We start from the raw sequence: 23,903 nt of genomic DNA, 5'->3' as shown, positions 1-23,903 counted from the left end.
TAAATGTAGGCACAAACAGAACAGGTGGGGTCTACGCAGGCTCTACAAAACAGTCCTGCAGGATTTCTCAGAGACAGAAAGTGAAGGATTTTCCTTTTCTTAGGGTCATTTAGGATTTTATGCTCTTAGATATCCATGAAATCTACCACAACATCCCTGGAAGAACACTTGGCAATCTGTAGTTGAAAAACAGGATGGGATTAAGTTTAAAAAAAAATATGCTCATGGACAAAAGCAAAATGTAAAACTTACAAAGATTTCTCAAACTTTGTTGATCACTCTTCTAGGCTACTGATCACAGTTATGAAGAAGTACATCATAAGCATACTGAACACCTAACTTGGACATAAGGGACCAGTATCTGCTCTGCATCACAAAAGATCAAGATGGGAATAGGAGTCAGGATCCCTCTATGTTGGCTTTATCCAGACACTTTGTTTCAGACTGCACTCTTTCCCTACTTTAATTTTAAAAGCTCATATATTGCAAAATGAGAATTCATTCAAATTTAAAAATCACTAAAAAACATCCAAAAAATTTCAACCATTTCATGATGTTCCTTTGTTTAATTTTTTGAGAAAAACATTTTGATAATGTTGACATGAATTCTAAAATATCTTTATTGACTTGAAACTTTTTCAACAGAAATAAACACTATTTCAGCCAATAAAAAGCATCCAACTTAATATCCAGGTTCGATTTCTATCTCTGCCACTGAGTTACCGTGTAATCACAAGCTAGTCAGCTACGACATAATGTTTGGAAACATTAAATATCTATAGTGCCAACTGCACTAATTGTAGGCACACAAAATGAAAAGAAAATCCCTAACCTCACAGTTCCCCCACTTGTCCACCTTTTAAGCGAAAAGAAAAATAAAATTGGTCTTATTATCACCATGGTGCTGTGATCTTTAACTAACTAATGTGACCTTGCAAGGAAATCTTTCAATATATGCCAAGACCTTTTAAGAAGGTCTCATCTCTCCTGAACTCTTATTACAGAGCTTGAGGCTAGTGTTTGAAATTTTTTTTTTTGTCCTCAGCCTAGTACAGTTCATGGTTGTGGTGGCTTGAGTAACACATTCCATATTTATGTCAGCACTACCCTCTGGGAGAAAAACCTTTCCCAGGTGTTCTCACCCACAGGGCATGGGAAGCAAGTCCCTTAACACAGGCAAATGAGTCATTAGCCCACAGGAGCCTCCAGTAATAGGTCCCTGTTCAGTTCTTCATGTGCCATCTACATGAACAGCCACTGGGTATATGCCTCAATGATGCTATAGGTGGTGTTATCCATGGCTGCCAAACTGGAATTATTTCCTTTACCCACAGCTCCATGTACTGTATAGTTTTAATGCTGAAAAACACTAACGCAGGATTACTTAATAGTCAATTTGACCTTTATAAGACTATGTTTTCTTAACAGCAAACTTGGCTGTAAAAAATCAGGCGACGTTTCCCCAGCACTATGCAATGACACCATCTGGTAGTTAATGATTAGTGGGATTTACAGGAGAGACAGGCACATATTTGACTAACCATTTCATTGCTGGCAAACTAGTCAAGTAAAGGTAACCTTAGATGTATCCAAAGGTCACTTCTGGAACTGCTGCTGAAACAGTCTGTGTGGACCCAATTTGTCCCTGGGATTAGGAAATATCAGTGCTGTCACAGAAATGAGGAAATAAAAACAGACACAAACATCTGCCGAACTGCACATCCAAATCCAGATCATAACCTTTTGAAACACTGAGGTAAATCCCTTATCTTCTGCTACATTACTCTCAGATATCCAAACCAGCCTCTGCTATAGTCTTCATGAAATTCAAGCTGCAAATAAATAGAAATAAAGTAGCTATATTTTACCACTGTTCCTATCCAAAATCATGACAAAAAGGACTGAAAACCTTGCCCTCAAGAGACAAAATTTGCTGGCTTATGCCTCAAACAACGGTGACAGAAAAGCCGTAACTCCAAAGCATAGCCTAAGTGGATGCACAGCCTCTTCCCTTCTCCCAGTGAAAGCATAGCCTGTTCCCTTCTCCCGATTTTTAATCCCTGGAGTTCAAAACGATTGTGGCTGGCACTCATGGATACCAAAACAACCAGAAAACTGGTTGGTTATCACAGAAAGAGAAAAAATAAAATTCTGGGGAGAGTCAGTGAGGGAATCAGCAGTGTATTTGAGAACTGCTTGTTACACCACGTTTTTCCTATTTGCAGATACAAACACTGCTCCTTCAAGCCAGGCTAGTGCATGTTCTATTTCCCTCCTCCTGCTGTCTCTCCCCTCCTGCCTTGTTGGTGTTTTCTGCCCAGCTTTCATCACTAGTGTGTATTTCAGTGTCTTTTACTGACGAGGCTCATCCTGGGCACTGACTTCAGTGCTCCAAATATCCCTGTAGCCATCAGAAATGCTGTGCAGATTTCTCCCTCTCTTCCACACGAATAGGTTTTCCCCACTGTTTCCACTCCTGGGCTTTGACAGAATCACCCAGAGACCCAGAGAGCATGTTAAAAAAAATCAAATGAGAGAAGGGTAAATGTCTAGATGTACCAGGCAAAAAAAATGGAAAATGGTCCCACAGCCACGGCTTCATATTCCCTAGTGATGACGGGTAGGAAACATGAACGAGTCCTCCAGCAAAAAGCAGCCTGGGGAGACCCTAAGAAAGGGGGTGGGTGTCGCAAGGAATATAGCTCTGTCCTCTGCACAGGATGGCGATCCCTGTGTCTGCTCAGCAAACACAGGCAGGGCCTCCAAAGACAGATGGACAGGGGATGATATTCACAGCCATTTAGCTGATTACCCAGAAAACATAGGTCACCTTGTGGAAATCCACGTTTTAAAGAATTAAGCCATAAGATTATAAAAGGACTTCATATTCCACTAAAGCATCTTTTAACTCTCTAGAGCCCTTCAGTGCTCTTAATCCACTGCTGTAGCACCTGATACCACAATATTTGAGTACTTCACCCACTACACCCAAGAAGGAAAAGAAATGCTCTCCTATCCCAGTCTCACCTAGGGAGTAACAAGGCAAAGTCAGCTTGAGTCACCCAAGATGACATGGAAAAGCTGTGGTCCCGCAAAGTGCTGAACAAGGCTTGGTGAATGCTCCATGAACCAAACTGTCCTGCCCACCTGCTTAGTCCTGTCGTCCCACCACAGGAAAAGGCAGAGGTGGTAAAGCAACTTAAGGACAATTCAAGTCCTTTCGAGTTCTTGTCTGAATAGAGACAGTATTTAGTCAGCACAGAACAGAACACACCAAGACGAGGAAACTTCCCCAACATTTCTACAGTACAAAATATGGACTGTATTTTTTATATCCCTCCACATGACAGCATAGGTGTCTAAGTTACAGTGAGAAAAAATTAACATGGCCCAGAAGAAGCTGCAGAAATGTGTTTTAAAAGAAAAGAACATTGAGTAGGTCTTTAACAAACTTTGCACCCATGCTGGTTCCAGTTATCTTGAGTAATTTCAGAGTGATGAGTGATCTGGGAATTTCTGTATCACATTAGCGTAAGCTCCTATTTCCAGCCTTACAGGATCCTAAGTTATTAAAATCTCTGAGGCCAAGGCACGTGGGAGCCAAATTTGGATGCCTGTACTCACATCAAGTAACACATTCTGTTCAAGTTCTGCCACTGCCATCAGTGGATGTAGCTAACAAATGAATCACTACTACAGAAGCAGAGATCTTAAATCCTAGTTTTGATAACTATGAGTGGTCCAGCGGTGATTCTCAGCTCATGCACAAACTTTGAGCTGGCCACAGGAACTGATGAGAGATGTCCCATAAACTGCGGGACATGTGACATCCATATGGGATGAGAACACAAAACTACAACACAGTGATTAGCACCAACATCTGGGACTAAGGAAAGAAGTTGAAGGCAAGAGCCAGGATACAAAGCCACAGATCAGTTGGAGCTTAGGACTTTGTTTTTGACCAGTGGGGAGCCATCACAGATGCTGCCTGCCAGAGCTACTGCAAAATGTACAGAGTGACTTGTGTGTCCATGACTAACAGAGAGGTCTTGCTTACTCTGCTGAGTGAAAATTCACATCCCAACCTCACGAGTTCTGATGCAACCGTAATTTTCTCCTGGCCTTAAAGTCTCTATATCTGAGCTCTCTCGGGGAAGGTATAATTATTTGGAAAGGTCTCAGAGAGAAAAATAAGACCTCTCCCTGTCAGGCTGACTGATCCCATGAACCAGGCGAAGATTATAGTCTTCACAAGCCCATTCACGGCAGCCTGAGAGATGAAAGTCATGCTTTGAAGGCAAAAACATTCGACAAAGGCTGCCCCAGATAAAGCCAGCCGCGTTCAAATCAAATGAAGACTGTCCCATTTGATGAAGGATGCTTACCTGAGCCCCTACTAATAAACAATGCAGAGCAGCACAAATGAGCAGCTTACCTCTGATTTTTGGCATCTCCCTATCATTATTATTTCACCTTTCCTGGAAGTTTTAATAAAGAGGTTTGATAATGTGGTATTTGATAGGCTGATGAACTCCACAGAGTAGTGGCTCATGTCCCTCTGAAACTTACAGCTATAGCCACTTTCTCCCTCTTTCATAGCCTAATAAAAAGAAATCACCAAATTCCCGAGGCTAAATTCTTCTTGCATTTCTTTTTCTGTACACATCTTACAAGCCAGAGCTTGTATGCCATCACATTTTGCAGCTTTAAAAAGAAAGAAAGGAAAAAAAAAGAAAGAAATCAGACAGCTAAGGGGAGTTACTATGTTCCAAAATTTCAACATCTCTGACCCCTGCACTACGAATTGGTTCAAATCTCTCTCACTCTGGGAAAAATCTAATTCACTCTCTTGGAAAGTTTATTGTCCATGGGATTCTACTGTTTCTGAGTGGAATAAAGATTTCTAGGTCTATGTCATATGAGTTTTACCTATAGAAGACTTCTACACATTTTGTAAGAGAAAGAGATACTTGAAACAGAGGCTTTATATAATGCAGTGTTAAAAAGCAGCATTCAAACTATGCAGCCAAAAGGCTGTATGACAAATGAGGTAGATTGTGGAAAACAATCTACAGGTTTGGGTGTCAAATGGACAGAGACAAACAGGCAATTTCCATTAACCATTATTATATGAAAGTAGAAAAAACCCACAACAACACAGCCTCTCCTTTAGAAAGAGATTCTGCTTTGATCCCAAGTCAGCTCAGCCCTTACACTTTATCCTCCAAGAAAGCCTCTCCCCTAAGCTCAACTGTGCTATTTGAAGGGAGGGTACAATTATCCCATAAGACCAACTATTTTGCTCCACAGAAGGATACACCTGGAGAGGATCTACACTCACGTTTGTCATGGGCACCTAGCATAAATAGTGAAATCAAAGGATTTTGGATAGTTAGGCCAATCAACCACCTGTCACCACAACCAGGAGAACATAACCACCTTTCCTTCACTATGGAAATGTGAAACAGTGACATGGTCAGACAAGGTTCTAGATCTTTGATACATTTTGCAGGTCTATGTGACTTAGAAGCCTTACAACTTCCTTTCCTAGATGTTCAAAAACCTTCTTACATTGTCCAAAATCCACAGGCACACTGAGGAAAATCTCCAGATTTGGTGCCAAAAAGCCGTGTTTTAAATGTGGGAGTCTAAAGCTGTTTAGAGAGATTTGCAGAAGGACCTAGCCAATTTGAAAATCCCATGAAGTGTCTATATCCACTGCAAGGTGTGGAAATACTGCAAATCCAATCTATAGATATTTTGGGCCTGGATTCCAGGTACTTTTAATGATGTGTAAGAATTTCTATGAGAATTTGACTCTAAGATATATACATCATGTTTTGCAATTGGGAGTCAATTCTTAAGTCATCCAAGTCCTTTTTATTTTTAACCACTGAAAATAAGAGCCTCTGGTTCCTTAATATTATGATCTTTTTTGGCCTTAAGGACCAGGCACTTCTTCAACTATTCACAGATTCTGTAAATCAGCACTTCTACATGTTCACACACACCCACCCCCCCATCATCTGGCATGTAGTACAGCGTTAAGAATCTGATTCAAGCCCCAAATCCTAGATTCAACTATAGAAGACTACTGCTGGATTTTCTCTTTCTCTCTAAATTCAATTCTTGGGCCTTCACATGGTGGAGAGACGTTTGGAAAAGCGGCATCTGAAATGGAGGACCTTGGAGACAGGAACTAAATTTGTTTAATCATCTGCTTTTAAGACACTCTCCCAGTTTTGGAGGCTGATGCTTGGGAAATGCAAAGGAAGAGTCACAAAGCAGATTTTTAGCAAACTGCAGATCCTGGGCTCTCACCAGTCAGCAGAAAGAAACTGGCTCCTCAGAGAGTGAATCAAAGCAGAGTCTGAATCATCTTTTCTCCCAACGGTTGCATAAGGAGACTGGTCAGAGTGGCTGGCTCTGCACAAAGACTGTGTTGTAGGCTAAAGTAGTTCTCAGAAGGGTTGAAAAATAGGAGGTCTAACTATCATAACTTTGTCACTGAAGCACTGGGCAGTTTCTCTGTGTTACAGTAAATAGGTATATAACAAAGAAGCAGGAGGTTTGCAATTATCAAAAGACTTGTACTCGTCTGTACAAGACACCACTGTTATCAGACAAGAAAGAGGTACAAACATGGAGACGTTCAGCAATAGCACTGCAAGATACATACTTTGGATTGAGTATATAACATTGATGATGACCAAAACCAAGGGAATATTTAGTGTTCAGGTAAAGCAACCAATCCCTTCAAGTTAGATGCCTTTCTCCCCTCAATGACCTGCCCAAAGCAAGCAAAGCCTGAGGGTGTAACTCACCAGTAAAACCTGTTTGGAGTGACCCGCTCATGCATGAGCTGCCATTTTCTTCCGAAGTCCATGGAGCTGTACAGCTGAAAGACAGAGAGAGAGAGGAAGTATAAACTTTGAGGAAGAAGAGGAAAGACTGCTGCTAAATAAAGTATTAAAATCAGCTCAGATTAAAGAACAGGAATGGAATGTCCTGCACAGTTTTCGATCAGCCTCGCTGCCAGGGAAGGCTAATAAGGCAATCTTCTCCCCTCACATTTAACCCAGACTGAGCTGCTGAGACTCAAAAGCAGGTTGGCTCTTCCAAAACCTTTTCAAATATTTTTGTGCTTCCTGATTTCAGCTGTCAACACATTCACTTTGGCGGCCATATGACAAAGCTGGCAGTCCCCCTGGCTTTTTCAGCCCAACAGGAAGCACGTGATTGATGACATGTAAATCCCTAACATTAAATAGAATGAAAGACAAATTAGATTAGTTAACATGACTATGATGTGGGAGGTAGCGACTCTATACTCAAGGTCATGCTGCAATTTGTTTTTATGGTGTGGATTACATCTCTCTTCTGTGTGGGAAAGAAAAGGAAATTGCTTCTCATTTACAACTTCTATGTTCAGAACAAGGTCTAAATTTTGAGATAAGTTAGAAATCAATGTGCTCATTAGTTAAACATTAAAGACAGTGAAGTGGTTCTTCTTGAAAGCCAAATTTTCAATCTAATGATCATTTTGAGTCTTTCTGGCTAACAAATGGTGCAGCTGTAATGTAACCAAATTTCCATGCAACTCCACACTAAGTCTCAGACATAGGTTTGCTTCATACATACTCGGCTTAATACCACAAACACCATTCTCCATATAATTAGTTTATCACCCACAATCCACTCACTCGTGATCAAAGCATACGTAAGCTCCTTTTCTCCAACTCTGAGCAAGTTTGGTTCTTCAGAAAAAAAATACACTTTGAGAAATAACTACTCTGCTTTACAACTGGATCACAGAGAAATAAATAACAGGCAGTATTTTGAACAGGATTTCAAATAAATTTCATCTGAAATAAATTCTGGCTTAATAAAATAAGGGTTGATTGCAGGCTAAGGAGGTAGATAACAGAGCTGAGAAACTTAAATGTTTGTAATATCCAAATTTAGGTCCTTAATGGGAAAATGATACCATTTGAGTAAAGGTTCTGCATTTGATTTGATTTTGAGTAATTGGATGTACAAATCGGAGGCAGGTCCATGTTCAGATTAGAAGGGTTCACAACCTAGTGTTGTGTACTATGGCACAGCTATGATGGGTGGCTAAGTGTGACTGGGAAGATAAACTATATGTGCTCGCACTGAATATTAAACTTTCTTGGATGGGCAGTATCTTTGACCACAGAGATCCAGCACCCACATCAGAGCTGGACCATAGAACAATTTACAAAGGTGATTGGAAAGGGCTATTTGAGCAATGTCCAGAGCCTGAGGCAGCTGATTAATTCTTACTGTGTTTGTACTCAACTACACAACCAAACCACTGTATAGCTAGCAAAAGGAAACTCAAAAACTGAAATTCAGATCCCATCAAGTATCTAATGCAACTGGTATGTGTAAAGACAAAAGAATCAGTCCTTTGCATTTATGCCAACGGGAAGTCCAGTTTCTGCCAATGACAGCTCAAGCTGCCAGTGAATAAAGCACATCAGGGGAAAAAAGAGGGAAGCAGGCATCCTCCAATCTTCATGTCAAAATGGGCTCCAATTATGTAGACTTCACTCCAACCAACATCACTGGGCCTGTGGTAAGAAATACTAGGAAAGATTTTCTGCCCCGTGTTCTTCAGGAGAGCAGACATGATCTGAATATTCCGACTTGGCAGCATTTCTTTGGCACTGTCACTAGATAAGGTAAGATACTGCACTAAAAGCCCACGTTATCTGGGCTTGCTCTGCTTTTCTGGTCAACCAATCACAGTGACAGTCTAAAAAAATACAGTAAAGAATCCTCTGCCCCAAAAGGAATTCTCTGTAGATGCAAAATAAAGCACTGTTTATCTTTTTTTAATTAAAGGAGCCAGGAAAAGAAAATTCCTTTTCCAAATTTGAGGATAGGCTTATGAAGTCAACATCAAGGCTGTACATCAAGAAGATAAATAGCAAATGTTTATCCAAACAGCATCACATCCTTCCTTCTGAAGGAACATCCAGATTTTTAGAAACAACAATTGAAAATCCACACTCCAAGAGTCAAAACTGTACAGTGCTACAACTCTGCCTTGACGTTAGCATGGTGCCTGCTAGCAATATTCCATGAGTCATTTGACATGGTTTTACCCGTACAAGGACCTCTGCACACAGACTGAGCTGCATCAGTTGCATCAAACAACTTGGCTATCCTTTCCATTCCCTGACTGCGGGTACGGCTTGCAGATTGAGCCACGATGCTGTACAAATCACGGGCTCCAGGCAGCTTAGCCTCAGTTAACTTCCGTTCACAAGCAAGTGCAAGTGGGACTATCATGCATATTGTATTCTGCAATGGATTAACCATCCTCACCATGAGAGGAAAGGATTAGCAAAATACATCCATTTCCTTAGATTCTTTTTTATCTTTTGCCCCTAGCATTTCCTTTTCTTTTGCAGCTGCATGACAGCAGTAGCCACAGATAGCTCAGTGGCATGAAGCACAATCTCTTCCTAACTACTCATCTCTCCCACAGTGTCTCATTCAGGGAGCATCCTTCTCACTGTCAAGTTAAAAACCAGAGACCAGCTACTGAGTACTTTTTTCCCCCCTTCTTTCTATTAAAGCTCAGATTGACTGATGGTAGAAGGATTAAATTGAACTTGCAGCCTTTAGGTGATTTCAGATAAAGAGATAAAGAGGATATTATTCAAGAACTTTTATTTATTTATTCACCTACTTATTCTAGGTGTCCACTTTGAATTTTAACCAGATGATAGAGTCTTAAAGCTGTATGACAGAACAAATTCCTGAAAGGCCTCTCTGGCCCAGTTCACTTTTATAGTATTATTTACAGATGCGAATGTAAAGGTTAATGTTGAATTACTAAATAAATCATACAATAAAGAGTTTTCTAGTATGTATTAAAATTGAATATATATATATATACACACACTTCCTGTTCATCTCCCTTCACAGGAGAAGAGATGCCTTTAGAAGAGACAACAAATTTAGTGGCAAGTACAGCAGATTTCAACAGAGATTAATTTGTCCTAAGGCTGAATACTAAGCAATGGAAAGAAATGAGGTTTGTTTAGTGCCAAGATTTTCCCTTTTTAAAGCTCTGCTCTGGCTCTTTAGTGACAAGTAATCTCTGGCATTTCCGCCTCCCAGAGCACTCCAAGACGTTAGTTTAAGAGGGATGGACTTCAGTGTACCATGAGGGTGCACTGTGAGGGTGTGCCCTTTCTGCTACTCCCTTGTGTTATTTGGCCCACTCTGATGAATGAAAAATTAAGACCGCTACAGGTCTTTATGTTTGTATGGGCTGGTCTTGTGCCTTGACACAGCTAAAGAGTGGCATGCAGAGGACTTGACTAAGGAGCAATTCAGAAGCAGAATGCAAACTAGAATGACAAAGTCCTGACTCAAGGCAAGGGTGACAAAATTCAGTTTTTAACACAAAAATAAACTCAGAATCCTGCAGCTACCACAGAGGCACCTCAGTAAACACAGTCAGAGCACTCAGCCAATCCCAGCTACCTCTGCACCTATTTGAGCAGACAGGTCCCAGGTGCCTCCTGAAAGCTGAGGTGCTTTTGAGAACAAACACACAATGATCAAATTCCCTACTGAGCCCATCTGAATGATACTTATGAATCTCATCTACCCTTGCAGCTAGGCATGACCCTAGAATTTCTGCTTGCCTGCAGACTGGCATGTGACACTGCCACAGGGCAGATGGGATACAGGAAGGTGAAGGGGCCAGCATTGCATGTCAAAAAAATATACCTTTTAATGGGCTTTCAGGCCTGGTGAAGCACCTAAAGTATTACTGAATGTGCTGGTTTTGGCTGGGATAGCGTTAATTTTCTTCATAGTAGCTAGTATGGGGCTATGTTTTGGGTTTGTGCTGGAAACAGTGTTGATAATACAGGGATGTTTTAGTTATTGCTGAGCAGTGCTTACACAGAGTCAAGGCCTTTTCTGCTTCTCACACCACCCCACCAGCGAGCAGGCTGGGGGTGCACAAGAAGCTGGGAGGGGGCACGGGCCAGGACAGCTGACCCAAACTGGCCAAAGGGATATTGCATACTATATGACGTCATGCTCAGCATATAAAGCTGGGGGAAGAAGAAGGAAGGAAGGGATGTTTGGAGTGATGGCATTTGTCTTCCCAAGTAACCATTACACATGATGGAGCCCTGCTTTCCTGGAGATGGCTGAACAGCTACCAGCAGATGGGACATAGTGAATGAATTCCTTGTTTTGGTTTGCTTGTGTGAGTGGCTTTTGCTTTACCTATTAAACTGTCTTTATCTCAACCCATGAGTTTTCTCACTTTTACTCTTCCGATTCTCTCCCCCATCCCACCGTGGGGGAGTGAGCAAGCAGCTGTGTGGCGCTTAGCTGCCAGCTGGGGTTAAACCACGACACTCTGAAAGTATCAGCCTGGTCACACCAGCAGGATCCAAGAGCAGCTCTGCTTTCACACCTGGCTTTGAGGTCACCCCAGCTCAGCAGTACAGGTGCAGTCTTTGAAAATGGGTACTGAGCACTGGGGAAAATCTGCCTATGCTCAGGAGCCTAGTTAAACCTACCATTAAAAAAAGGCCGTACATCAAGAAGGTAAATAGCAAATGTTTATCCAAACAGCATCACAATGCTCCACACTAAAGGATCGTAGCACCAGACATATCACATCCACCAACACAGTCCTGTGTTTTACCAAGAATACACAATCTGTTCGAGGAAAGACCTTGGCAGCCAAAGTGATATACAACTTTATTTCACCACAGGCCAGAACCTTAACTCATGCTTGTCTTGCTCAGCACAACTCTGAACCATAAGGATATTACATACCACAGGCAGAATGCTTCTTCTTCAAACTCTAAGAACACTTGCAACGTTTTATTTAACACCAGCATTGTTTCCGAGATAAGCAACAAGCCCCTTAAAGAGGGAGTTTTATCCCTGGTATCAGATTCTATGCCATGAACACGTGCAACATGCCAGAAACACAGTCAGAACTACAGAGCTGGAAAGGAAGGAGTTATACACATATTCATGCACGCAGAGTGTTGCATATGAAAAATGTCTCCATGCTGTTCCAATTCTCCAGTACAAACTTACAGGGTGACACATGCTGCTGGCTTGCTTGGATGATCTTGTTTGGGGCTGGGGTAATTTGTTTTGGGTGTTTTTTTTCCCAATGAGAACTAGCAAAAAAATACAAAAGGATGATTTTGCTCAAGAAGTCAAGCTTCTCAGAACTGGAGCAGCATGAGAAACTGGCCTGCTTAAACTCCACTTATGGAGAGAGGGGAGAAGAACAAGCAATGAAGGAAAAATATGGAAACCACAGGAAGAGATTCAACCCCCTCATGTTAGTCATGCATATCCAAGCTAGTCACCAAGGCTCATTTTTAGACAGGCAAGAAAGAGGCTCAAAACAGGCACTTCTAAAGCACAATTCCCATACTAAGATACACTTCTAAAAGTGCATATTATTCATGCCTTAGAAGCCTCCATTTCTCTCCATAGACACTAAAAGAAGTCCACAGTGACTAGTGCAGAAGGAGATAACCCCACCGCAGACAGATGATTTAGTTGAGATGGCTTTCATGTTAGGTTCCCTGTTCCCAGGTTGACCTGCTTGGTCTTCATGGGAGAAGCAGGCAGAAGACTCAACGTTCAACACGAGCTGAAGAAAGGCCAAGCATACAATAGCCTGGATACACTTTACCATAGCAAGAGGCACGCTGAAGATGTCATGTATAGATTGAGAAGCAATAGACAACAGACTAAAGAAATTCAGAGAGCTTTGATATTTATAGACTTTCTTGCTCAAACACAGAAGAAGAATTAGGGCATCAGGAACATACATAAAAAGCTTATATCCAAATAAAATCAAATACTCTTTGTTGCTATGAAATCTGGTCTATTGGCCTGAGCAAACATCTGGAGAGAATCTCAATAGTTTCCTGTCTGCCAGCCAACCCTGGTGCGAATTTGGAGCTTGCAAATAATGGTGTCAGATAAAGTGAGGAAGAACAGCTGGACTATATGTACTTAAAGGAACAATTCATTTATTACACACAAAATTATATGTCCCCCAGACAATACATCCAGCTGATGATGGAAAGATGTATTCATATTAATCCAGCAGGGTGAGAGTCAGCCTAGTGGTAATTACTGGGCAGCAGCTGACACATGGTAACATGATGGAAGAGGAGGGACAAATTAGCCTGGCCTGCCATGTCCTCAGAAGAGCACGATCCCAAGCAGTAGCTTGGATTGCTTACATGAAAAGATGGCTCTGATCCCAGAAAAGCACAAAAGCAAACTAACACCTTCTCAGCCAGAGCTGGTGGGAAAAATCTACAAGATGTGTGGAGGGTTCCTGCCAAAAAATCAAACTGGGACAGAAGAAAAATAAAATTAGGTCAACATTTCTGTAGGAAATTGGACCGCATGCAAGCGGTCTGCAAAGAGTAACTCAGAAAAGCAAGTCTGTTGCAGGGTCTTAAATTTCCTCTACAGAGGGAAAACGACCACGATCACTGGAAAAAAATTAGAGGCTCAGAAGCTGAGAAAAGTTGTAAACCACTCAGAAAATTGCAAGATGTGTCTTTTCTCTACACTTCTGTGTTACAGATGAAATTACAAAAAGAGAAGAACGTGCCATCATTAACATGTCAGAAAGTTCATTCCTAGAAGGAAAATGAACTGGAGGAAAAACTCACAATACTTTTCAGCCTTGAGAGTACAGAACATAGAAACCATGTCTGACAACTGCCAGAGATGACCCATCACATGGAAGAAGAGAGCCACATGCAACAAATTCAAACTGCAGTGAAAATGTTTCAGGAGATGACAACATCAACATTTTTCTAAAGGCACACTGAGCAGCTGAGTACTACAGGAGAAACATTTTGCAAGATCTTGGAACAATAGCCTGTATAGGACAAATGGATGGTCCTCACTTCACCCACTGCAAAGAAAGGTCTTTTTTCCACACCTAAAGTTAGACACAGGAAGGTTTTAATAAGGTTGCCCTTACTTAGCAAAAAAAACCCAAAAAAAACAAAGGAGTCTGCACCATAAGAGATAACTGCTCCAGCAAGTGAAAGTGTATGAGTAATAATTGCATTTCTCCCTGTTATCTTATATTTCTTACATTTAACTCTAAAATAACACCTACCCCTACTCAACCACTGTAAGACCACTCCTGACAGTCAGATCCCTCTAGTCACCATGCTCTCCACTTGTTGAATTTAGCACAGAAACTCCAAGCTGCCAAAGTATTCCTTCTTTTTTTTCTGTTTTATTGTTTTGTCATTTGAAAATGGTGTCTTTTTCCTTCAGCTCCAGCTGAATCCCTGAGACACTATCTCCCTATAACTCCTCATTTATACAAATAGTAATCAGATCCCCAAATCCCCAAGGAATTAAAGCTGGGATAGTAAACTCCCAAGTAGCCAAGACTGACCCAAAGATGTCCAACCAATACCCACAACACACAAGCCATTTCCCCTTACTAATTTTTCCATTTAAGTTGTCGTAAAATTGTGGTTTTCCTCCTTCTCGTAGCCCCACATGCTAAATCCACTGTTGGAGACCCCCTACAACAGTCCTGCAGCCATCAGTTGCCCTCAGGCACTGGCATGGTGTGCCTTTGGGAGCAGAGCAAACTGCGAAGCCTCACCAGAGCAGAGCAACAAAAGAAAGATGACCGAATCAGGAAGAATTGGATAAGAAGACAGACAGGATAGATTTGGTGTAGCCATGAAGACAGCAGTCGGTACTACAGAAACACGCCTTACTTCTATATCACATCTTCCATCTTATCTTCCTCGCCTATCTTCCATCCCTCCTTTTTTGAGGACACATGGATACCTCTCCCTTTCAGAGCACCAGTATAATGTTTAAGCCGTGGTGTGTATGCAGTCCCCTTTCTCAGGTTCTCATGTGAGGCAGGATATGTTACTTGCAGCATAATAGGGACAGAACTCAGGTCTAACACGCTTCAGTTGGGTGGCTGAAACTAGGTCAGGAGCAACCCTTGCCATGGAAGGGGCTTTATTACTCACAGTAGGAAAGGCTGCATTCAAGGAAAGATTCAGGGCCTTCCTCTGATTCCTCTGCTCGACCATTCCCCTTAGTCTGGGCCTTAGTGAGACACCTCTGGAGTGTCAAGCAGTTACCATCAGGGGACACAAAGGCTAATGTCACCTTCAAGCTGATGACCACCTCAAAAACAATGATATCTGTACTTCTTCCTTCCACCTCCTCCCAGGGAAATACCTGTCCTTGCCACCTTGCTTTGCTGGGGCTTCAGAGGAACCAAGATCTGAAGCTTGGAAGTGCTTCTGGACATTAAGAGAAGGGAAAGAAGAGCTTCTCGCTCTCTTCTCTTGCCACAAGCTGCTGGAAATCACAATTCAGGTAAGGCATCCTTGACAGCTCCACACTAAAGAACCTAAAAATAAATCCTGCTTCCCGAGCCAAAAGATTTGTGTAACAGCTGGTGGAAGTGAGCTCAGGAGAAAGAAGTCCACCAGCACCATATTTACGGGCTTTGTTTACACAGAGTTGTAAAAACTAGTAATTGTAATGAAAACAAATGGACCAGTTTATCTCTCTGCTTTGATTTTCTTTCCAGGTGATTAAAGGCTGCATCAAGAGACCTCAGTGCAGCCCAAGGTTCTCTAGCATGGTACAGCCAGATTGTCTTAGGCATGGGAAGACAACGTGTCCACAGACTGCTGCATATCTGAGACTCACCAGAGCTGCTCATTTCCCTACAGATGTTGTACAGTAGAAGGGGCACTGGAAGCAGACTATTTTGATGAGCAACTGGTCTAGACAGAAATTAAATACTAAATGCATTTCCATCATCTGTCTCATACAGAGAGAAAAAAAAGTATCAGAAGCTGGGAAGTTCTCTTTGCACTTTAAAATCTAATACTGAAGTATTTCACATGCTGGCTGGCAAAAGTAGGTCTTCGGACAAAAGAAACTCAGACTCCACCCCACTATTATAACAAACTGGTCAAGGATCTTCTGCACAAAGGCCAAACACTTTGGAAATGTTGGACTTCATGTTGTAACTGTATAGCTCAACCCAGACCTGGCTTATAAAGAAACTAGGTAGGTTAAGACAATGCACTGATGTCATGTTTCATGGTTTTACAGTTTAAAAAAATGCTTTCATCTGATGGGTCCACTCACAGCACTGCAGTTTTCTTAAACCTGATACTCAAAGCAAGAATTCCCTATCTCTGCTTTTCCACTTCAACTCCAAGAAAAAAAGGAAAGTGGATTAAACTGGTGAAAAAAAGTCCACTCAAAAACCTTCACATTTCAATTTCTCTGAAGCCTAATTGGTACTGAGCATACTCAGCCAAAAATGTGCCATTTCTGCTGAGAGCACAGCATATCTTTTTGCTTTTCTACTGCATGACTGGTCTGTAGTGGAACAAGAAGTCCAGATACAGCTGCAACAGGAGCAGTGACATAAATGAGTATCACTAAAGAAGTTAAGGCATATTTCAGTCCTGGGTGAAAAACAGCCTCTCTTTTTCCTACTTTCTCCCCACTCCCAGAAATGCTGGAGTGGCTCAGAACTGAGATGAAAAGTTCAGATTTTTTTTCTTAACCTGAAAATCTGGGGAAAAAACATGTTCACTTTGGTCAGTCAAAACACATTTCAATCATTTCTAAATAATTTAGCTTTAGCAACTTGCAAAAGGTACTATAAATAGAAATGCCATTTTGAGGGAAGGCTAACTTTTTTGATTGCTTGTTTATTCCTTTCTTCATGACATTTTAACCACTTCAAAATCAGCTCTGGCATCTGGGGGAGGGCTAAAGTTGAGCCATATGTTGCCACTGACCCCCTTCCGATGAGTATTTTGTTAACAAGCCTCATTGAAAACTAAAGACATTAAAGGGGAAAAAAAACAGAAACAAAAAAAACCTACTTCCAGAGTGTGAGAACAGATTGAGACATAACAGACAAGGCAAGCAACGTGCCATGCAGGGGGACAGTTTCCCTCATCAGTGATGCAGAGCAGAGAGCAAGACTAGACATGGAAAGGGGCAGGGATGCAGAACAGGGAAGGGAGGGGCAATACTGGGACTGTGAGGAGATCAGAACCGGATGGAGGTGGCAGAGCTGCTACCTGCTACCAGGGTCTACAAGGTGTGCCAGGAGATATCTTTACCAGTATTTCTTCCACTGGCATCCAACAGGCTCAGCCACAGGCAGAGGAGGGTTGCAGGATGCTCCTGTTGTCCCCAGCTGCTGCTTCACTCCCTTTTTCCCTAGGATCAGCTCTTTAACAGTGACAAAAGACTGAATCAGCTCTAATGGCTGCTGACTTTTCTCCCTCCAAGCCAGGCTGATCCCTTTGCCCAGCTTCTTCTCAGCTTAAAAATCATTGGGCAGTTTTTGGTCCAAGGTCTGTGCTAACTGGATCTACCAACCATGTGGATATAGCAAATGGGGCCCTGCAGGTCAGCCTGCACCAAGGAGCTCTGTGCCCTCACAGTCCAAGAGGAAAATATTGTTTGCTCCTGGGGGCACCGCACTGCAGCCCTTTAGAAGCCCCTCCTTACGCTCCGTCAATGCTTATACTCCAAAAGTTTAACAATAAGGAGAAATAAATGGGAACCACATGTCTAATGGGAAGATTTTTCATTTAAATGTGCTTTATTGTGTGATATATGCCTTTAATTACAGTGCAAGTGTCTGGGTACATTTGTTGCTATTACAGACCAACGTTTCATGTTTATTGAGCATAAGACTACAACGGGCAAAGCAGGAGAGGCTCAGACATTAGCCAGTGGGACATAAAGCAACAATCACATGCTTGGCTCTTCCTCTTCTTCTTCCTTATAAACCCTGTGGCACTATCTATAGGGTAACCTCTATATTATGCAGAACAGGATGTAATGGAAGAGGGTTTTTTTCAGACCGGTGAAAGAAAGAGATTACACATCACCAAAACACCTTCCAAATTCATATAAGATTTTGCTGAGTTATTTATTTATGTGGAAAAAACAACATTTCTGAAAGTGTATACCTGGGCATTAATGAAAAGGGTTTGAAACTGCACTCAGAACAGCATTTTATTCTGAGATGTAACTGTTGTTCATGTAAAAAATTTCACATGGCTTGAAAGAAATAAATATTAATTTGGGCTCAAGCAGAACATGTAATTTTGGCAAAATTAAAGCAACGTATTTTGCTCCAGTCTAAATTGTATGTTATTTAACACACACACACCCCTGCCACCCAATTCAGCTTCAGTTTTCCATTCATCAGCATTTTCATGGGCAAGGGAGATTACTCAACATAGTTCCCAAGTTATGTGACCCATCACCCTGCAGACACTGAGCAGACACACACCTGAAACTAATCTAGCTCACACAGGTGAAAATGCTGTAATGTAAAGCTGCTCCCACTTGAGGCCAGCCCTGGCAGAAGGTACGTGTCCACCCTCCTCATACAGTTCTCATTTCACCAGCTGAAGAGCAGCAAACTTCACAGGTGCTTCAAACCTGCACCTGTGTTGTTCAAACCTTTGCAGTGGTGTTGTGCAACTCTATTTCTTCACAAAGTCAGAGCAATCTCACAAACTGTCCACATTCTTCTATACCGTTCACCCTACGAGGACACTGTGCCCCTCAGCCTGAGGCCATTGGTTCTGTCAGGGATTTATGATGCAAAGAAGGGATCGGTGCAAAATGTTTAGTGATCACTAAATCACACCTTTCCTAAGAGAGGAAGTCAGCCGGGATCTTACCAGATTTCCAAAGCTGACAGGTAGCTCTTGTCAGCCTCAGGAAAAGTGAGAAAACAACAGCACCGCACGGGCCCATTGTGCCAAGCACATTTCCTATAGCACCCACAATCAGGGCGAGCAAAGGTTGAGCTATACAAAAGATATATTTTCTGATGATTGAGGAAGCTTGTGGCTGGCCACTGAATAAATACAGGCTGCTCCAATTAATCCCACTCTAATCCACCCTTCTCTGCTGCCAGAGACCATTGCAGCCTCTCTGCACGCACGCACATAACAAAGCTGTGAAGCTGGAGGGGTTTGCTCTGCTCAGTGGCATTAGCACATCAGCCCAGCAGGTTCACAAGCCAGTGCTACATATTCAGAGCAGCTAAACCCTTTGCTCTCCATGGCAGAGGTTTCACTGAGTGCGAGGCAAAGATGCATACACCAAGAAATGCATCACAGGCGCAGGTGCCAGATAACTTGGAGGGAAGTCGGGAAAAGGTAATAACAAAAGTGACCCAAGGAGAGACGTTCCAAGAGTTGAATGTGTATAATTTCTCCAGGGATTGTAAAAAGGAAACACAGAACTGTCTACTTGTATGTAAATGGCATAACACCAAGGAAATGGGAAGCTTTGAAGGCTGGCATAGGTGAGAAGGCAGAGACAGACATTTCTAATCCATAGAGACCTTTCCTAGATACGCTTCCTAAGGCAGTTCAATACAAGCATTGCAAATACTAATTTTTAATAGTTTCCTTTCCATTTTGTTGCTGGTGTCTATTACTTCTCATGGCAATGTAGTCTTCAAAGGGACCAAAGGGCTATAGTCTTAGCTCCACCTGTTAAGAGATTTGTAAGTCAGGAAGGATGGCACAACTGGCATTTCACTGCATTTACTCTAGCTGGATTCTGCTTCTTGGGCCTTACAGATGGCATCTATAGGCTGCCACAACACACCATGCTACCTCCAACTCTTTTGGTCGTGGATATGGCCCCAATGCCATCCTGAAAGGCTTCTGGGAAGCTACAGTGGATGAATAGCCACTGCTTAGGAAGTGTACAGGTCCTGCACTGGGAGGAATCCCTCTCTGGACAATTCTGGTCCCTGCACACAGCCTATGCTCTATGCTGCCTGGGACCAAGGCCAGATACTGGACCAAACCGGCCCAGAGAAAGGCCCATCGTAGTTAATGGGAGTCTTGTGTCCCCCAAAAGAAAACACAGATGCTGCCCATAGGACAACTGTGACTATGAAATAAATTCTATGAGTAAAAAGATTATAAAACCAAGTTAGAAAACTTCAGCTTCTGATAGTGTTGAAGATGTAGGTTTAGCAAATATTATCTCCTACTCAAACACCCTAGCTCTTGTACCATCTTCCACAATTCATTCTTTTAGGCCATCTTCATTACCGCAGGCTTGTCATATCCTGTCCTATAATAAATCAAAAAACTAAAATTTAAAATGAAATGGCCCATATGTCTTGATTCATTGGATGCCTCAAGTGCCAAAGGAAACTTGCTTCCATGAGCTTGAACATATAATATAAAGAAACTCACAGTTCCTTTCAGCCTTACTCTCCTACTCCCCAGTCAGCTCTGGTCTCCAGCAGGGGCTCTGCTAGCCTGAAGATGTTCTCCAATACTGCTCTTATAACACTCTTAAAATCCTGTGAGGTAATTCAGTCGAGCTCTAACTAGCCAAATTTCTCCTTGGCTAGATTCCCTGGCAATCCATGCATTGACAACAGGCAACCATTGTAGGGAAAAGCAGAGCCTGCTTACACATGCACCTATCTCTACACACACACAGAGCCAAGCCAGAGATCACATGTAGAAAGGGGTTTCAAATCTGGGAAGTTCCAGGGGAATATCCTTTCCTTCATCCTGAACAGCAAGTGCTCTCATGGAAGACAAGAGATGGTGTCCTCCCTGCACTTCACAGTGATTCAGTTCATCCTGATCCAAACGGGCAGGGGAGACTGACAATACCATCTACACCCCAGCATGAAGGGCAACATATGGATGTTTACAGGAGCAACCCAAATGAACAGCATCACTGTAAATACCAGCCACCATCAGGAACAATTTAGCTTGACAGTTGTAGCAGAAACTGTCACTGCATTGAGGCATCACTGCCAGAAAAATCACCAAATGAGAAACTTGCATGTTTCAGGGATCCCCTAGGGCTGCCGGGCATACACCATTTACACTGTCATCTCTGATTCATCCATCACCCGGTTCCTGCAATCAAACAGTGGAAAATTGTACCTTTGGAATAAATGAATCTGCAATTGCAGATCATGCAAGAAAAAGGAAGCTCTTATCTAACCCCTCTCAGCAGCTCTCTAGGTTTCTATTTATTCTGTGGTGTCTACATTTAAGCTATTTATCCCATCTAATTCAAAGTCTACCTTCAATCCACCTTATGGAGCAGGGTGAAGAAAAAAAAGCCCCCACGAAAACCAAACAATAAGGAGACCCGATCCAAGGCAACAACTAGAGTCAACAAGTCACCAAACTTGATATAATGTAACTTTAATTCCTGAAGTTAACCAATGTTCACAGTGATGGTACAGCATAATTCATAAGATAAGGGAAGGCTGCAGAGGAAAAATAAAGCAGCCTTCTCCAGGCTGTCACTAGAGAAAAAACACAACTCATCTGGCTAGGGAACATCAGACTCAATTCTGCAGCAGAACTTTCAGGTTTGTCACATTTGTGCCGGTGGGTATGCATGCATAACTCTTGTGAACTTGCACAGAGATCTGAGGAAACCAACTGGCCTGAAGCAAATGCTGTGTTAGTCAGAGAACAAAACCAGAGTCCTGTTTTGGCAGCAAAACTTTTGATGACATTATTGTTCTCTTACTATGTGGCAGGAAAGTCCCCTTGGGTACAGTATATTCTGCTAACATGTTATTTGTACGTGCTGTTATCTCTTGAACACTGCAAGTATAAAATGCTACCAAATCTACATTCAGATGGTTTATGATCACTGAACCTCTGGCAGAAATGAGATACCCAAGGTAGGAGACTGTGGGAAGGATCAGGTTTTCCTCCTTTTGCACTACAGAATCCCAAGGATTTTCTATAAAGCTTTAAGTTTTGTTGTTTGTTTGTTTTATCAATTGTCCTCTCAAAAATATCATCCTTCATTTTGGTGCCTCAGCTCCTCCTTTCATCATACCCACAATACTTTGGATGTCCCAAAATTTTACTGCACCATGCCCTAACTTTCATTTTATAGCCACCCATCGTCCTATAAAAAGTAATTGAATACAAACCCAAAGAATTTTATTACACTGGAAGAACTTCTTGTAACTGCCACAAAACTGTTGTGGGGCTTCTACTGCAAAAATTCAAACATGTACACAAGCATGTGCACACCCCATACAAACTGGCCACCAGTCTTCTCCCAGACAACCTATATGGAAGACCAGTTTGAAATATGCACCAAAATGCAACTGAAGACATGCCACATTTGCAATGATGAATAAAGATGTCTCTTACAAGCATAAATGGCCCACAGCAGAACAGCGCTAGAATCAGGAGATTATGACAATCTTGGCTTTTTTGCCCTTTTTTTTTTTTTCTTTAAAGATAAAGCTTCTAGTTTTATTAACTGTGAGGGAGCATTTGAAAAACATGATTCCTAACCTTTCCTCAGTCACAGAAGCATCAAGAAAAATATAAGAGAGGACAACTGAAATTATTTAAACACCGTCCTGATTTTTTCTCTGCCAAACTCATGATTTTCAAAGGACCAATTCATGATGTCTAAAAGCTTGGGATTGCTAGTTCTGAGGTGCTAGACCAGAAAATCCAGGCACTGGCCTCCTTTTTCACCACTGAAGCAATGAGCATGAAAAGCTGAAACACACATTGGGTTACCATTGAGCGTATGGGACATTTGAATTATCTGTGCCTACTGTGGGGACAAAAGGACTTACAGCTGTTCTTCTGGCACCTTTATTCCCCAGAACAATATTGATTACATGCAGTTTCTATCAGAAGGAAAAAAGGAGAAAAAAACAGAGACAAAAAAAAAGAAGTGAATTTTCATATGTCAAGGTTGAACAATGGAAACAAATAGTTGCCTTAACATAAGCAATAGCTTGCACACAGGCAGATGAGCCCAGGGACTCTGCATCTCTCAGCAGGCAGATTTTAGGGAAAAAAAAACAACCCTGTACACTGGAAGGAGTAAACTACAACTATCTTGTTTTCTGTGGGAACAGAATACCATACATGTTTCCAGGCCAGATCCTCCAGTGGTGTAAATCAGCATTTCCCTGCTAAAATCAATGGACCTACAGTGAATTTCAGCTGCTACATATGTGACTGCACACATCTTTTGTAAACCAGCTCAGGTGTGCTATTAGATCAGAACACGGTCCATTTACCCACTGAAACCAAGCACCGGAGGCAGAGATGGTTTGTAGTGAGTCAAAAAGGGGAGAGAGAGAGACAGAAAGAAACCTATTTGCAAAGGGCAATCTGAAACAAGATTAGGGCCACATACCAGCTTCCAGTATTACAGAAACCTGTTTCACACAATAGCCACTAAATTATTTGAAATTAAACGTATGACCTTTTTAGTATACTGCTGTGCTACAAAGGGCCCTCTCTGCCCTGTGGCGCATTTACAACTACAGCACCTGTTGATGTGAAATTCATATGGGGAGTCCCCACGCCAACCACGCTAGAAGTTTTGCCACAGCCTGAAGCGTGGGGAGAGACGCGGTTGCAAAAAGAGGAACTGCTGTAATATTTCTATAGGGCCACCTGGGCCAGTGGAAAGGAAAACAGAACATGATTTAGGAAGTCTGGGTAACATTGCAGCTCTGTCACTGGTTAGCTGGCTAACCTTGCATGGCTCACTTCACCTTCCTGTGTTTCAATTTCCCTTCAGCCTCACTCACTGCCTCATTGACTCTGCCTCTGTACTGGCAACCATCAAGCTGTGATTTCTGAGCCATTTCAATACCCCTTGCATGACAGTGGTAGGTAACATGGCCGGGACACGACTGTGGTAACACTGGCACTGCTGGGTAAACCAGTGTCGTGATTTAACCTCAGCCAGCAACTGAGCACCACACAGCCGCTTGCTCACTCTCCCCC

The 23,903-nt window shown here is 42.1% G+C and overlaps 1 protein-coding gene across 1 annotated transcript in view; it reads right to left on the bottom strand.

Annotated features, from left to right (window-relative positions):
* The window catches only part of SORCS3 (sortilin related VPS10 domain containing receptor 3), a 314,167-nt gene that overhangs the window by 103,532 nt on the left and 186,732 nt on the right, over window positions 1-23,903 (bottom strand). Inside the window, exon 5 of the mRNA XM_076338968.1 lies at window positions 6,825-6,898. Within this exon, the coding sequence (XP_076195083.1) occupies window positions 6,825-6,898 (74 nt within the window). The remainder of the gene's footprint in view (window positions 1-6,824; window positions 6,899-23,903) is intronic.

The sequence above is a fragment of the Aptenodytes patagonicus genome, chromosome 5 (genome assembly GCF_965638725.1).
Source record: "Aptenodytes patagonicus chromosome 5, bAptPat1.pri.cur, whole genome shotgun sequence".
Lineage (NCBI taxonomy): Eukaryota > Metazoa > Chordata > Aves > Sphenisciformes > Spheniscidae > Aptenodytes > Aptenodytes patagonicus.
Note: the sequence above shows the minus strand (reverse complement) of the source record. Positions and strands in the feature narration are given on the sequence as shown.